The sequence below is a fragment of the Artemia sp. Qi Xiang Cuo genome, chromosome 8 (genome assembly GCF_049724085.1).
Source record: "Artemia sp. Qi Xiang Cuo chromosome 8, ASM4972408v1, whole genome shotgun sequence".
NCBI classification, from domain to species: Eukaryota; Metazoa; Arthropoda; class Branchiopoda; order Anostraca; family Artemiidae; genus Artemia; species Artemia sp. Qi Xiang Cuo.
In genome coordinates, this window is record NC_142801.1 from 20,246,882 (window position 1) to 20,263,405 (window position 16,524).

The 16,524-nt window shown below is 34.5% G+C and overlaps 1 protein-coding gene across 2 annotated transcripts in view; it reads right to left on the minus strand.

The window, feature by feature from the left end:
• Positions 1–4,140: 4,140 nt before the first annotated feature.
• The window catches only part of LOC148949227 (protein Aster-B-like), a 239,676-nt gene continuing 227,292 nt past the window's right edge, over positions 4,141–16,524 (minus strand). For both annotated transcript variants that reach the window (XM_089093279.1, XM_089093280.1), the window contains 2 exons: positions 12,343–12,469; positions 4,141–10,060 (listed from right to left, as the gene is read on the minus strand). In XM_089093279.1, the coding sequence (XP_088949405.1) occupies positions 9,959–10,060; positions 12,343–12,469 (229 nt within the window). In that variant the 3' untranslated portion in view covers positions 4,141–9,958. The remainder of the gene's footprint in view (positions 10,061–12,342; positions 12,470–16,524) is intronic.

A 16,524-nucleotide genomic window follows, 5' to 3' on the forward strand; every position in this document is an offset into this window, starting at 1 on the left:
GAACCTTGCTCATTGTTTACATATAGTATAGGTTATTGCGAAGTATACAGACGTTTGCAGGGGGAATTTCTTTTGGTGTGGGGGTTCGTGGGTTACGTGGGAGGATCTTTTCATGAGGGAAGGGAATTTTCAATGAAGGGGGTGCCGGATTTCCCAGCATTACTTAAAACACAATCAGAGATTAAACAAAAAAACAAGTTTTTCCAACAGAAAGTAAGTAGCAAGATTAAAACAAACAGGAATTTATTACGTATATGAGGGGGTTTGCCCCCTCGTCAATACCTCACTCTTTACGCTAAAGTTTGTTTCCTTCTTTCAAAAAAGCTATTTATTCTAACTAAACGGTATTTTTTATTAAGGGGTCATTCTTAAAGAATTGGAACAAAATTCGAAATTTAGCGTAGAGAGGTATTGATGAGGGGAAGAACCCCCTCATATACATAATAATTTCTGTTCGTTTTAATTTTTAATGTTGCTCCTTATTTCAGTTGAAAAAACTTGATTCTAATATTCAATCATAAACAAGAGTAGACCAAACGCAGATCTAACGGCTTTGCAAGTTTAAGGTGCAAGAATACGCATGCAAATTAATGTTAAGATGACTAAGTCGCTAAGACTAGGAATAAGTGAAGGTGAAAAGGTGATGATTGGTAAAGAGAAGATTGATCAAGTGGACAGCTTGACATGCCTAGGTAGTATTATTAATTAAGACGGTGGGTGCAGTGAAGATGTTAAAAGCAGAATAGCCAAGCCCCAGTATTTTTTCATAACTAAAAAAAGTTTGAAAGAATAGGAAGATAATTAAACGAACTAAGTTTACAATAATGAAGGTTGCCGTGATGACAGTGGTCATGCATGGTTTTGTAGCGTGAGCGCTCCAGAAAACGGAGGAGAATTTGCCAGATGTTTTCTAGAGAATTTGACCACATGTTGATTTGGTAACCGGACTGACTGATCGTATCTCGTAGTCAGCTGTACGAAAAGTTTGGTTCAACCCCGCTTTCTAGGGCTATAATGAGATGGCTGGGACACGTTCTGCGGATGAAGGATTTCCAAAGATTGTCCTTGCCGGCCAACCCTCTAGGACCAAACGAAAAGTAGATCGTTCCCGAATGGGATGGATGTCGTATGGAAAGGTTTAAAGGAAATAGCTACCTCCTAGGAGGGTGTAAAGAAGGAGGTTTTGAATAGATGGAGATGGAGGAGGAGCGTGCGTAGCTGTGGTGGTCTCAGGTGGCATGATGTCGCAATGATTTGTTAGTAATGGTAGTAGTTCATTCAAGATTTTTAATCACTACTTTATTTTACATTTTGTTTCTCGACATTAGCGTCACGAGAAAAAAAAGCTCCGAGAATTATTTCAATTTTTCAGTTAAAAACGGGATAGAGAGGTCACTATGTATTTCCTGCGATGCTGTTCGCTTACTGTTTAATATACCAGACCCTTAAAGCTCACACATCACTATTTGAAAAATACGAACAAAGAAATATGAATATATTGGAAGAAACTCGTACTTTTTTCAAGCAACGCGTAACTGAATTGATAAAACAAAAGTTAGATTCTGGAAGTTAGATCTGGACGTCTCAAAACAAAACCTAGCTGCAATTCAGGTCAGGTTTGAAATTACTCTGGGGGTTGCCAAAAAGTCCCATACAATGTCATAAGCACCTCTTATACCTTGTTTATTATAGTCGGTTAAACTAGTTTTGAAGAAGCGTGTGAAGTGACGATGCATAACATATCTTCGGCTAATAACACATTTCAGGGCCTTATTTTATATTTGTCCATGATGTGATGGAACAATTTTTACCTGAAATTAAGGAATCTTCCATCTTTTCCCTTTAACTTGATGAGTCCATCAATGATGAGCTCTTATTCATAGTTACTCGTTTCCGTGACGTATATTGATTTGATGGAAATCAAAAAAGATTTTAGCTTTTTAGGCAACTAAGAACCATACGAAAGGTAGAGCCGTCATGGATACGACAAGGATACGCTCACGGCTATGCCCGTTATTTGAAAGTAATGGCTTACAATGGAGCACCACCCACAATTGGATTGAGGTTAGGCTTTCAGAAGAAACTTAAAGACCTGGTACTGCAATCAAAGGAATGCACCTTATTATTCACTAATTACGCTTACTACCATAAGTCTCGTCAAAGCTTTGCATCAAGTACTCAAATCTTTGGTGAAATTTGTAGATTAAATCATGCTGAGTATCTCCTACTATTATCATTTTTTTATTTTTACTAGTTTCCCTTTTGGTTACCATGACCACCAGTTACGCTGCTTTCACTATCAGAGCATGCAACCAAATGCGTTTTAAATGTAAAAAATTGACAATCAAGCCTGAATTTTAGATTATAATGTATATATTACAAGAATTTTGGAGGCTATTTCTCTATTTACTAATAGGACACTGTTATATACTATAGTTTCATGGTAGGTGATGGTAGTGGGACGAAGCTTCTTCTTATTTGGATTATAATCGAGATAGTTTCATATAGTCTCATCATTGGAGTCGCATTACGGGCCCTGTGGTAGGTTGTTGTAGCTGAGATCAAACTCCGCGTCCCGTATTATAAAGCAGAAATTAATCCCTCTGCACCACTAAAGGACGACGGGGGGGGGGGAACTATGAGGACGCCAGTCATATTCTAGTTCTGCACCGAACTTCGGATTAATTCTGACTGTTTTTTCTTCTTTTTCGAGTGTACCTATTCATTACCATGCCAACTACTTATTTGACTTCTGTGTAACCTAAAACAATTTTTCGCGTGAAACTTCACTGACCATACTTTACCCAAAGTTTGCAATTTGTGCACAATATCTCATGAATTTCAGTATAAGCCAGTTCCCTATTTTCAAAATATTTTAAATTATATTTCTCAGAACTATTTTTAATTCCATATGGTCTGTCAAAGGCACGTATGTAGGGTGAATTTGGTTTTAAGCAATTTCCCCAGTATCCCCAGCAAATAGCAAAATAAATTTACAAAAGTTATAGACACTGATGTATTTTACGTATGAAAGCCCATAATTCGTCATCAATCTGCTCCTGATAACAAAAAGTAAGTATAGAGTTAATTTTAGTTTTTTAAATGCTGTTGGCATCATCTGGCTACTGATTTTCATATTAATAGACGTGTATTACCACTCCAATAATTTCATTTGTAGTATCATTGTTTTAAGTCAGCCTACACCAGGACCATTATTTAGAGGAAAACCAAGAATCAGGACTGCCAACCGGTGAAAAAAAACACTAGATTTTAGTGATTTTTTTGATTGATTTAATAATTTTTTTTCAATAATCTAGTGATTTATGTGCTAATTTAGTGATTTTTTGATTAAGCAATAAAAAATGACTAGAAATAGCGATGAATCACTAGGGTTGGCAACCCTTCCATTAATATAAGAAAGTGAATAGAAATATAACTTTTGTTTGTCTCGGAAGAAAGAAAGCCAGTGTCATTCGGTTAAATCAATTAGCTGCAAAAAAAAAGAAGGTACATTTATGCGGATAATTTTTCTTCAAAACCAGCCCATATTCTGAATATTAACCAAGCTTTCAATATAACCAATAAAAATAGTTTCAATAAATCAATCAATCGACAAATAGTTCTAAGACTCGCATCATCCGGGGTCCTTATGGCTTAGAATTTAGTTGTGCCATAGCTCAATTGTCCTCACATGTTCCCTTCTATGACGTTGAGTTTCGTCTTTTCTTCTTCTAGGATAAGACGCCTTTAGCTTCTTTACGAAGAGCAAAACAAGGGAAGCGCAAGGTTCAGCTATCTTTTCCCGCCGTTTAAGAGTATGATGCTCAACGAAAGAAATTGCTACATTTTATAAAAAAAATACCGGGTTGTATCAAAATAAACCTGGACTGTTTACTGAAATCAGTATATTCCCAAATTAATTTTTTTTGAATTTTTCCAGTAACACTGGGTAACGCAGCACTATCAGAGGCATTTTTAATATGATATTTTTACATCCAGTTATCTTATTAAAGAAAATATCTTTCACCAGTATTAAGTTTCTCTTAAGCACACATCGCAACATCAAAAACGTCAAATTAAAAAAAAATGCGTCAAAAACATCAATGGCAAAATTTCCTCTCCAATCAGTTTCCAAAATTTGGCTAGATCAACAGATATATACTTATATAACTTTATTATCACTACTAAATAAATTCAAAATAAATCACAGATCAACTTATACTGTCTCACTACCTCCCATATCTCTTACACAAAAGAAATGCAACATAAATAAAAATAACACGAAATTCAACAAAACTAAAACTACAAATTTATTCTCTTATCAAAACAACAAATAATAGAAGGCCTTTAATACTAGACTTCCCTGTATCACCAACCTGCATCAAGAATCCGTCATTCACGCAATTCCGCAAGCATAAAACAAGAATGGAAATGACTATTATTTTACATCTCAGTCTCGAAAAACAGCAGACAGCTAACATTATTTTCTTATTCTATGCATCCTTTTCAGGAAATGAAAAAAAAAACTATTATCAAATCGCCTTTTTACTACTTGACGAATTTCTTATTCAAGTTAAAATATAAACGATATGTCATTAAAAAATGCCTTGGGTATAGAATAGCCAAGATATATCGTCACTGTTACGTTAAAAAGGCCGTATCTGAAAATTCTGAAACAATTGCTCAATCAAAACCGTTTTCTAAGCTGCATTCAAAGGGAGAATCATTATATTCAATCACAATCTGATTCAAAGAGTATGGGTAACATACACGAGTGGAAACTGGCACTAGTGTCGGCAGGAAAAACTCGACGCCATCTAGCGCTTGGCGTCGCTTAGGATTTTTTCAGTGAAGTGATCCGTCTCTGATCTCAGTTCCTGACGGGAAAACGATTAAAACGCTTGAAAAAATGCCAAATGTCGCCAAATGATAGATGGCTTTGATGATTTTTTTTTGGCCGATACTATAGCCAGTTTCCACTCTTATAAGTTACCCATACACTTTGCTCCAATCCATCTGATCTACATTATCCTGCTTACCCTCCATTTGAGAAGATCTTAGAAAATAGTTTTGCTAATAACCTTAGGCGAAATGAAATGACAGATACGGCTTTTAGACATAACAGCACTGTCAAAAAACTTCCATCACGAAAGAAAAAAATGCTTCAAGCCCATTGGTGGTGCAGAGAGTGTCAACAATGGTCGACATTACAGTCCCAATGTATTTTACAAGGACAGGTGTCACCCAGGCTTGCAGTAGCTAGGATCGAACCCAAGGCCCTGCATTCCCTAGTAGAGATCAATCCACGGTACTACCACAGCACAAAAACTGCAATCATCTTTAAAGAAAACACAGATTAAGAAAACAATGCTAGTTTTCTTCGGCCTGTCAAAGCCTTACACTCATTCTAAACGACCCACAAAACATACCAATTTTAAAATTAGACTTTAAATAAGAATTATATTACAAGTTATACATTGATATTGTTTACCTAGAGAGACTATGACATTTGGTTTCAGAGACGAAATTTATTTATATTTTTTAGTAAAGATTGCGGTAATTCGAAAGACGGTTGACAAAAGGATAATAAATTCACCAGACTTTGCTTTCTGGCTATCTATAAGGGACCAAGCGAAACGCAGGTGGTTACCGAACGGGGGTAAGAGACTTCCTGGGAATAAATAAGGATTGAAGCTCTGAACAGATTGGGGCGATAGAGTGCGCAGCTGCATTGGCTCAGGAGGCTTAGTGCTTCAATAAATTGTTGATAGTTGCAGTATTGTGTTAAAAATTAAGGATTTTGCAAGAAAGAATAAAAACTGGAGAAAACGTTTTGGGTTTTTAAAGATAAGACAAACACAGTTTATACATCCAAAGCTGAAAATTCCCACTACTTATAAATTTAGAAAAGGGGGTGGAACGCATTTGGTGTACAATAGACACTTTTAATTATCTGAAAACCCAAATAATATACAGAAATATAGAATACACCAATCAATCGTTTATTCAATAGGGTGGGTTATAAATACCCAAATAGCCCCAAGACCACTGCCGCTTGTCATTACATTATAATAACCATGGTTCAGGTACAACATAAAAATTAGCAGAGGCGAAGGTGCAATATCACAGAAAGTACCATGATTCTGATTTTGAAGAAATGGGTCAAGCTATTCGGAGGGAAGAAAAAATACTAAAGTTCCATACACCAAGATATGTTTCATCTGCAAGTTCTGAATGTTCCGTACAATAAAAATTTTATCATCCCACCACTCGGCAATGCTGTCTCCATGACCTTGTCCCAAATACTCTTTTGACAAAAAAAAAGTCACGTAGCATCTTGCCTTTCGAATTACCGAAGCTATAGTTGCCAAGCAAAGAAACTTTCACAAGTAATTCCGTTTTTAATCATGTTTATGGATCGTCTAATAAGTGCTAAGTATAAATATTTACCTGGAAATGCATTTGGATCAATACGTAACAACATGTTATCCTATCCCTATTCCCGCACTCTTGACAAGAGACCCTAGCACATCTAGCCAATGTCATAACATTTAAATCAACTAAGAAAATGGTCACGCTACATGATCAGTTAAATTACGAGTTCTCATTGAACTGTCTTATTCTGAGAGTGCTCTAATTAAGATATTTATGGGTTCATTCTTTGAAAAAGTTTGTAGATTAGCTTAGTGGAGAATAGGAACAGTAAATATACATAGAGTAAATTGGGTAAGACCCATAAGCCTTGATTTCGTCTTTTCTGAAACCAAACAATTATGCAAAAAAAAGCGGATTAAGAAAATACCTAAGATATTTCGGATCTAGATCGCCTGGCACATATTATCTACAACACGGATTTTGGAAGTTTTTCTTTTCTAACATTTTTCCTTGGGAACAAACAGTAGTACTGGCAATAAAACATTGACCAAATCACAAAATCACTATCAATTGCGGATTCATTCGCATCAATACCTTATCATGATCAATAGTTCTGAAGTTTTTAAGAATAAATTTTACACTTTTATGCAGAAAATGACAAAATTTATTTTTTGTTAAGGGTATTCAATATCTTACAGCTGTTAAATTACTCAATTGATATTTCCTCTGATTTTTAATATTTTCTAAGCAGGTATACTAGAATATTTTTAGGGATGACCCTTTCCTTAACTTTAAAAGGAAAATTTTTGTCCATTAAATCGAAAAAAAAAAAAATTTTAAAATTTCCTAATAATACAAGTTTCATTAAATCCGAATATCTATTTATAGCACAGAAGGTTAGAAGTGTCATTTATTCGGAAGTCTCACAGCTATGTTTACTGTTATTCGGAGCTCTACAAGTTATAAAAAGACCGCCCAATCAACCCTAAATAGTTTGACCAAGAAACAAAAAAGTTTACTATGGGCAAGATAGGGCGATCCTTTAAGGTACTGGATCCCCTTAAAATATGACAATGAAAGACAAATTTTGCATACACATATACAAACAATTAATCTATGGTCATCTTAGTAAAGAAAGTTAATTCAAAATAATGATGGCGAGAACACTGATACAAATCAATTCGCATGGGGAACTCAACTAGAATATGGCAATTTCCATCAGTGTTGTATTTGTGCTATTTGAGCACATTTTAGGGGGGGGGGGCGGCTTTCGTGCGACAAAATTGACCTACAACTTAAAGGAAGAACGAAGAAGTTGAAATCTTAATTCAAGAGCTATGGCATAGGCAAATTTCAATTTAAAAGCACTTATTCTAAAAAATGTAGATGGGATTCAAATCAACATTGGCGCAGTTTTCAAATCAATTATTGGCGTATATTTTCACTGTCATGGCTAAACTATTTTACACAAGGAATTAGACAAAATTGAATTCAATGCCTAATCCTCTTCAATACAAAGGTCTCTTCAGAGCTCCTTAAAAAGGTATCTGTGATAATAAATAAGTTTTACTAATATCTAATAAATAAATAAACTCCACTAAAAATTTAGTATTAAAGTATAAAGAAAAACAAAACATAAAATGGAAAAGGAAATTCAAGCAAAATGGAAAAAACATATAAATAAGAAAATATGTGTTCTAACTTTAGTCTTAGACCACCTAAAGCAATCCCCCCACAGCAACAAAAATATTTGAAATGTCTTTTAAAGGCATTGCCCGAATTACAGCACAGTACCACTGGTAAATAAAGCATCTTCAGCAAAAAAATATACATGAAATAGAACTGCCTATGTTCTTCAAAGGCTCGTCTTAAAACAGACAAACTATCAAAAAATCTAATATTTCGACCTAAATATACCTTTTTTGAAGTGTCTAACCTTTATTCTTTGGGGAAAAAAACAACTCGAATGCTCTTCACACAAAGGTTTTTTATCTCGGACAAAGATTAGAGGTTGTGTGGATTACCAATGTCCAAATTTACCCTCTACCATTAAGGGTTATGGGCTTTCTAGTAACAATGATCAAGCCCTTTTCCACATCATTGTCATATAAAGCATCATCAGCAAAATAAAATACAGATTTTTAGGAACTTTCTGAAGGGACTACGATAACAATTAGGTTGCCAAATTGATGATTTTGTTCAGGAAGAGGAGGTTGCCGGAATGATTCTGCCCGGAGATGTTGCAGAATAAGTTTTGTTCTGGACGAGGAGAGAGGTTTTCACCTGCGTTTTTACGAGTTGGAGAAGCACATTTTTAGTTTTTAGGATAATTTTACGACCAATTTCTGAGTTGGGGTGATACTTCGGAGGATGGGGGGTCTCCCTCTGGATACCTGTGGTGGGGCGGGTCACTTTATATCAATATTACTAACAGCTTTTAGGTATGCATTAGCATTCGGTAGCTTCACGAAAAGACTACACTAACTTTTATTGCTCATTGTATAATTATCCAACTTTCTACAGTAAATTCCAATTTTTCAGTTTTGTGTAACTGAAGAAAGAATAGCATAGCCCTTAGCACATTATCAGAAGTAAAAAGGTTTAAGTAAATATTGTAGCACTTTCAATTCTTAAAAGAATAAGAATGTTTTTTTCTTAGCCCGGTGCTATGGAACAAAAATAATAACAAATGACTAATTAACTAGCTAAAATTAGCAAATGACTAATTAAATAGCTAATAATTAAGAAATAACTAATAAATGACTTCTGGCAAACAAACTTGCTCGGGTGCATTCCAACAGTAAACCAGTTATCATATTAGGATAATTACTTGCCCTTGCAGTTTCTAAAGGGATGTTTGTGGAGGGTTGGAAACGTAAACAGTGGATTCTCAGACCAGAGATTTTTTCAATTATTTTTAAATTTCGAATAGTTATAGAAAGGGGAATCCTCCTTATTCCCTCTGATGGCTTTAAAAGCCCATAGTACGATATACCCCAATTTGGTATCCTGGGAATTAAAGCTTTTTGTCACATAATTTCAGAATCGAAACATTGTTCGCTTTTATGTCCCGGTCACTTCAATTACAAAACAGAACCTTACCCTTATTATAATTATTTATTTGAAGAGATACGATTCAAAGTAATAAAATATAATCACGGCACCCAGACCACCCTCCCCCAGCAATCTTGTAGTTATTATGATTTCAAAAGCATTTCCTAAACTTTCTATATAATTTGACAATTTTGGACAAAATTATAATAGTCTAAGAACAAAAGTAAAAAAGAAGAAATGGTTTCTAAATGCAGACTTAGTTTGAATAAAAAAAAAAAAATAAAAATAAAAAAAAAACTGCAACTAACAACTCCTGCAAACTTTCGTTATAGATGTCAAATAAATCTAAAGACAGATGTTAGAGCACGATTGCAAATCTTAGGCTAAACGATATGGCCGCTCATTAAACTGTGAAATCCATAACATAAGTGGTTAGAATACACTATCCGGCAGCTCTGTTCTGAGAGATAGTCAAAATTGCAAATAAATAGTAAAATTAGGAATGTAAGTTGGTCCACAGACACTCTAATTAAAGGTCACAATTCTGAGATTCTCCACACTCTGTATGTACATATCCTGTATATTTGTCTTCGCTCATACTTTTTAGAACTGCTGACAAAGAGCTCTGAGTCTGAAAGATAAAAATAAAACGAAATGTATTTGACATTAGTAAAGAAATGCAGGGAGAGGAGAGAGAGAGAGAGAGAGAGAGAGAGAGAGAGAGAGAGAGAGAGAGAGAGAGAGAGAGAGAGAGAGAGAGAGAGAGAGAGAGCGAGAGAGAGAGAGAGTGAGAGTGAGAGAGAGAGAGAGAGAGAGAGAAAGAGAGAGAGAGAGAGAAAGAATTCTTGTAATTCATGAGCCATTTTTGACACGTGTCAATAAAATATGATTATCTATGCCAAAAACCTAAAACTGGCTGTAACTGTTCAACTATATTCTTTGGTGTCATTCTTTCTTCTACTGCATTCTGTCTGACATTAGTAGTTTTTTAAACCAATAAGAGCCAGGGTATGCGCCAAAGAGCCAACTTCAGTCTTGCATATTCTATAGTTTAGCCTTTAATAAACTAAACCATGAGGTTTAGTTTCCGGACTCTTTTCTGATTCTTTCCATTTATCTTTAATTAGTCTGGACTGTATTTTGCTTCTGTTCTTTCCATGCTTTTAATTTTGGAATATTTCCAGAAAAAAAAGAACAAACGAAGACAACAGGAAAAGAAGTAAAAATTATCTAATCTGCTTAAACGTATATCCTAAATATTCAACGATATATTTCTCATTAAACGTATTTTCAGATGATTCACTGATACGTTTGCCAGGGTAATTAAAAAAAAAGTTTCCATCTTTATTAGTTTTTTTTGGAACTGAGCACTTTTGTTTGGAACTGAGCATTTTATAGCAATAAGTTAACCAGGGGCGGGTCCAGGACCTTTTTTAGGGGGGGGGGGGCAAAATAGGTTAATCCGATAAAATTGCGTGAATCAAGTAAATTACACTAATTTAGACTACGTTAGGGGCGCGCGCCCCCACGCCCCTCCCACCCCTCTGGATCCGCCGCTGAAGTTAACACACAAGTAATTTGAAATATTAATTAGAATATTACCAACTTCTTTCAACGATTTATTAGAATAGGCCTAATAGAATAGCACGACATAATTGCTTCAGTCAGAATCCTCGGAAATGTTCAGGCTTTTAAGACTTACCCGTATTGTTTTGTGTTTTTAGTATAATTATCCAACTTTTGGATATTTTGAAAAATAACCACAACTAGAAACTCTGGGATCGGGAGCTCAACATCTAGATAGTGAATTATAGTGATATCAGATATCACTATCTAGACAGTCAATATCTGGATAGTGAACTCGGCAAAAAAAAATCCTGGATTTGGATTATTTACCGGCTCGTGGGTCTTGGATTGCGGGTTTATGAGTCTTTCTGTTCCACAGTTTTCCGATCCAGTTTTATAAACTTCCACTGATAATTCTGAATCTTATTTCAAGAGCCTAGCTTGTCAGTGCAAAAGGTCTCCTATCAGATACATAGCTTTTTACTTAGCTCATCATTCACTAGTGCGATTAAACACTACTCAGATTCATTCTGTTTTTCCACGTAAAACCGAGCTCATTAAGAAGCAATATTATTGAGATTTCTGTTATTTAAAAAAAAAACGGAAAAAAATCTTTACAGTTCCACTTTTATCAAGCATCCCCTTATAAAACCAATTGGTGAGCCACTCAGTGGCCGTATTGTCTATTCAGCAATTTTCTTATTAGTCTGGTCTTTGTTTTTTATTACGTTCTTCTCGATTCCTTAAGACGAATTAAAATTTTGAAATTCTATTTTTAAAATGGATTAAATGAATCCTACCAATGGTACTGCTTGGACACCCCACAGTGACAGTCAAATCTGGTTTATCATATAAAGTCTGCAGTGAGGACCTGATCCTTATTAGCTAAAAAAAAAACGCAGCTATCCAGCATGAAACAATAAAATAAAAAAATAAATAAAGTGACAACCAAGCGATTCTGAGTTTTTTTAATGTTTTTTTTTCTTTTCATAGCTAAAGTATGGTGAAAATTCAAGTCTCTGCAGCAATTTCCATGACTCATCTAAAAAATATTGAAAATTTAAATATTAAACCCCCCCCCAAAAAAAAGGGGAAAATCCTGGTTGAATCGATAAAAAAGTAATTTCATCTCTCATGTTATTGAAAAACGCAAGAAACTAGAATAACGTGACCACCCCCAAAAAAGTAAAATTAAAAACAATAATCCCCTCAGAAATCCTTTTATAAAAAAAATCATTCAAATCGCACCAGTTATTAATAATTTTTCGCCGTAGAAATTACACTGTTAGATAAAAATAACGAACCTTGAAAGTGGAAAATTTTAAAAGGAGAAAACAATAAACTGACCTGCTTTAACGTATTTACAGAAGATTCAATGACAAGTTTCCACCGATCAACTTCTTTTCTGTGATTCTCTTCCTGTCGACGAAGCAACGATACCCATCCCTCGTAACTAGCTGGTAACTCGTCCGAACTGAAAAAAATGTTGGAAATATTTTTTTTTCCGAAAATTGATAACGAATAATATTAGCAACTACGACAGTAAAAGAAGTCAATGTAGCCTCTAAAGTTCGTGTGCATTTTATAACAAAAATTTTAATTTAAATTGGCTCAAAACAGGAAATATTTACGGATGCTCTTCATATTTACTGGTGCATGTTGACCTCAAGGCCGTATCCAGGGGGGGGGGGGGGGGGGTTACGTGGTTTGTACCCCCCCCCCCCGAAATTTTTGACCGAGTCGAAAATAAGTCGAAAATTAGTAAAACCTAGGTAAAAATCAGTAAAATTAGTCGAAAACTGAGTCAAAATTAGTAACCCCCCCCCCCCCAAAAAAAAGTCAAAAATTAGTAACCCCCCCCCCCCCGAAAAAAAATCCTGGATCCGCCCTTGGTTGACCTGATCCTTTGAATAAGACTATGCGGGTTTCTGGGATTACAAAATTAAGCAGTTTCCATCTCACACAACCTACCACTATTCTCAGTAATTCTAGGGAAAATAGGTAGGAAAAATTCTAGGGAAATTATCTTTGGTAGGGAAAATAAAATCTTCAATTGGAACCGTTTCTTGATAGTCTATGCTTTTTGAATCAGCAACTAATGGAAATGTGCAACCAGAAGCATTCATTATCCGCTATCATCAATAGCAGAAGGCTCTGATGGCTTGGGCACGTTGTGCGGCGCCCAAGTGATTACCTGACCCGTCAGTCCCTTGAATTTAAGCCCCTCTTCCACGGGAAGAAACGTCAAGGTGGCCAAACTAAATCTTGGCATGCCACAATGAAGAAAGACCTCGAGCATTTGGAAGGTTTCAGGATGTACGGACACAATTGGGATAAATCATGGTTGGAAATCATCCGTCCCTAAACAGTGGTTAGAATATGGTCCATCATATCCTCGGTGCCTAGTTGGACTGAACAGCCTGTGCCTCACCACAAGTACAATTACAAGTAAGTAATGCTTTGTGAAGTTTTTGATGTTAATAAGTAAATAAATAAAAATAAATAATCCACTTCGTGTCTCAGTTAGAAATGAAATTGACTTTTTTTTTAATTTTCACATGTTTTAAATTGCGAAATCATGTTTTGAAATTTCTTAATCTAAAACGAGTTTGGGCAATTCTCGTGACTTTACAATTGTTTTTGTTGGGATGGGGTGGGGGGGGGTGGGGTCAACTTAATATTCTAAATCAAAGTAAGATCCCCTTCTAATGAAACAGAATTTGGACCCTAATCAAGCCCTTGTGTATTTTATAAGAGTTTCCAGTTATTCTGACTCAAACTTAAAATTTTGCGGGTTTTTATTTGAATTTGTTGGTACATTTTGTTTTTTACCCTTAAAAAATGACTGTGCGAGTTCCTTGAATATTAAAATTGAGCAGGGTTATCATTTAGCACAGTTTATACGCAGTTTCGTTGAATCTGGTGTGAAAAAAGTGTCAATTGGAACTTTTTTCTGGATAGTCTAAACTTCGTGAGCCTTACCATGCTTGGTATTAATAAATAAATAGATAAAACTAAATAAAAATCTGAGTGATTTAGATAGAAATGAGAATATGAACATTTTTAATTGTTTATTTTTTATTTTTCATTTTTAATTGTTTATATGTGTTCAAAAATTACAAATTCATGTGTTGAAATTTCGAAATTGTAAATGCGAACATTGTAGGTCTGTTTTAGCTCGACGTATTTTGTCTAAATCTAAGCGAAATCCCTTAATAATAAATTAAATTTGGGTCTTATCCATGCTCGTGTGGATTTTATTACCCGAGTTTTAATAACGTATGAAAAATAATGATATTTCAAGTGTAATTAGTTATCCTCTTTTCGCAACCATTCGATAGGTCGAAAGTTATTATATTTAAGATTATTTATATTTCACAATATCACTTAGAAACGCCCCTTACTACTGATTTTTTTTTTGACTTGACAGGAGCGTTCTATATTGGTTGTTTCATCAGTTTAAAATTATTACGAAGTTTCATTGAATTGATAGCTGTATCATTTGATGGCTTAGTTCATTTGATGAGTTTTGATGAAAATTCCTCACTTTCTCTCTTTGATGTTAGAATTTAAACCATAAGAACATATTCCCCCTCCTTTAAACGCCATTGGCCTTTTCCGAGGATCTGTGCAATTTATTTATTTGTCTGCGCTTTTCCTTTTTAGAAGCAAATCTTTTCTCACGAAAATAAATGAATGTATTTTCTCTGAATATTCACATTGGTAGAAAGCAATTTGAAGTTTAGCCGTCTACCGTTACACAGTCTCTCTCCAAGAGCAATCATACAACTTTTGTTTACAAGAAATTCTCCCAAGGGTGCAAGGATAAGCCCCTGAATTCCTTACTATGATGAGCCTTAAAGTCAATCAAGTTCAGATATTAAGCACTAGGCTTGGAGGTAGGATAGACTAATGCAAGTTAGTGGATGAACTTGTTTAGGAAGTATGGGGGACGGAAATATTTTTCAAAACAGATGAATAATACAAGCTTAGTTAGAATAATAAGATTAAAGAGAGACAGATCCTTATGCCCAACTGCTGCGTACATGTCTGTACACGTGAACGTGTACTCGTACGTGTGTACGTGTCAGTATAATAAGTACGTGTCTCGATAAGCCATATAAGCCATATAGTTATTGCTCGATAAGCAATAACTAAATAGTAACTAAAAACACACTATTTTGTTTATATAGAGGATTGTTGAAACAAAAAAAGTACATAAATAAAACCAATAGAGTTCTTAGTTACTAGAATTCGCTGGTCGATTTTAAAATCAGAATTAAGTCACATATATTTTTCATTATGATATAAGGCAATAAGTTTGAGTAACCCTGTACTAAGAAAACAGAGTAAAACAAAAAACAAACTACTACAATCACACTGAAAGCATTTTCTGGCAGTTATACACTATGTGCTTAGAGCCAAAGGGCATATCTTCCATCTCACGGTTTTCAGGATAGCCAAAAAAAATTGCAATAAAGCTTCCAAGAGATTTTTTCGAGGATTAAGGTTTATGCTTACCATGCATGTTTTTGGCCGATTTTTAATAGATCGCGTACCGTCTTCAATTTTGAACGAAAGTTAAAAATTCTGTTATTATTCCATAGCTGATATTTAACTTTATAAATTCACCGCATTATTTTTCTTAAATTTGCTTCAGTTTTTTTTTTTTAAGAAAATTTTTTTTTTTTAAATATGTAATTTTTCTACTAAGCTGAAGCTAATATTTCAACCAAATTTACAATATTTTTATAACAAATTTTTAATTATCTTCAGATATTTTTATTCACCGTTCCGAATTTTATAATTTTCTTTTAATATTCTGTAAAAAATAATGTAAAATTGCTTCAAAGAGCATTAATCTTTACCTCTGGATGGACTCTACTTTGCAATTTCTCATTCAAAGACATAAAGGCGGATCCGTCAAGAAGGGTGAATGTAATGCCTCTAGAGTAGGTGGTTATAGTTGGTTTAACAAAATACAGTTGTGCCTTACAGTTACGGTCTGACAAAAACACAAGGCAAAGCTCTTGAATTGACTACTTTCGAATATTCGTCTCCGTAGTATATGAAACTCTGTTATTTAAACAATTTCATCTTGGTAAATAAAAACATAATAAGAAAATAAAGCAAAACTCAAGACAAGTCTAGAAGTATCTAATCTTGGATGTCCCATTCGATGTATTTGACTACAGTAAAATGGAAATTATGTCTTTGGATATTGTTTTGTTCAAAGTTGTTTAACAAATCCGATTATAATTTATTTATATACGTTTCATTAATTTATCTATGTGAATTTATTACCAATCCACAAAAAAGTAATGAAAACGTGGCATGGAAATGATATAATCTTCCTAATTCATTTATTTTCAAATTATACCGAATCACGGGCAATCTTTTGAAAGTTAGCTTGCGAAAAAATAAATATACTCAAACATTTGCCATTCAAGCTTTTTTCAGTATAATAATCACTACTGTTAAAATGGGATCTAATGCCTAGACTGGCTACAGTCCCAGTTGAGAAACTAA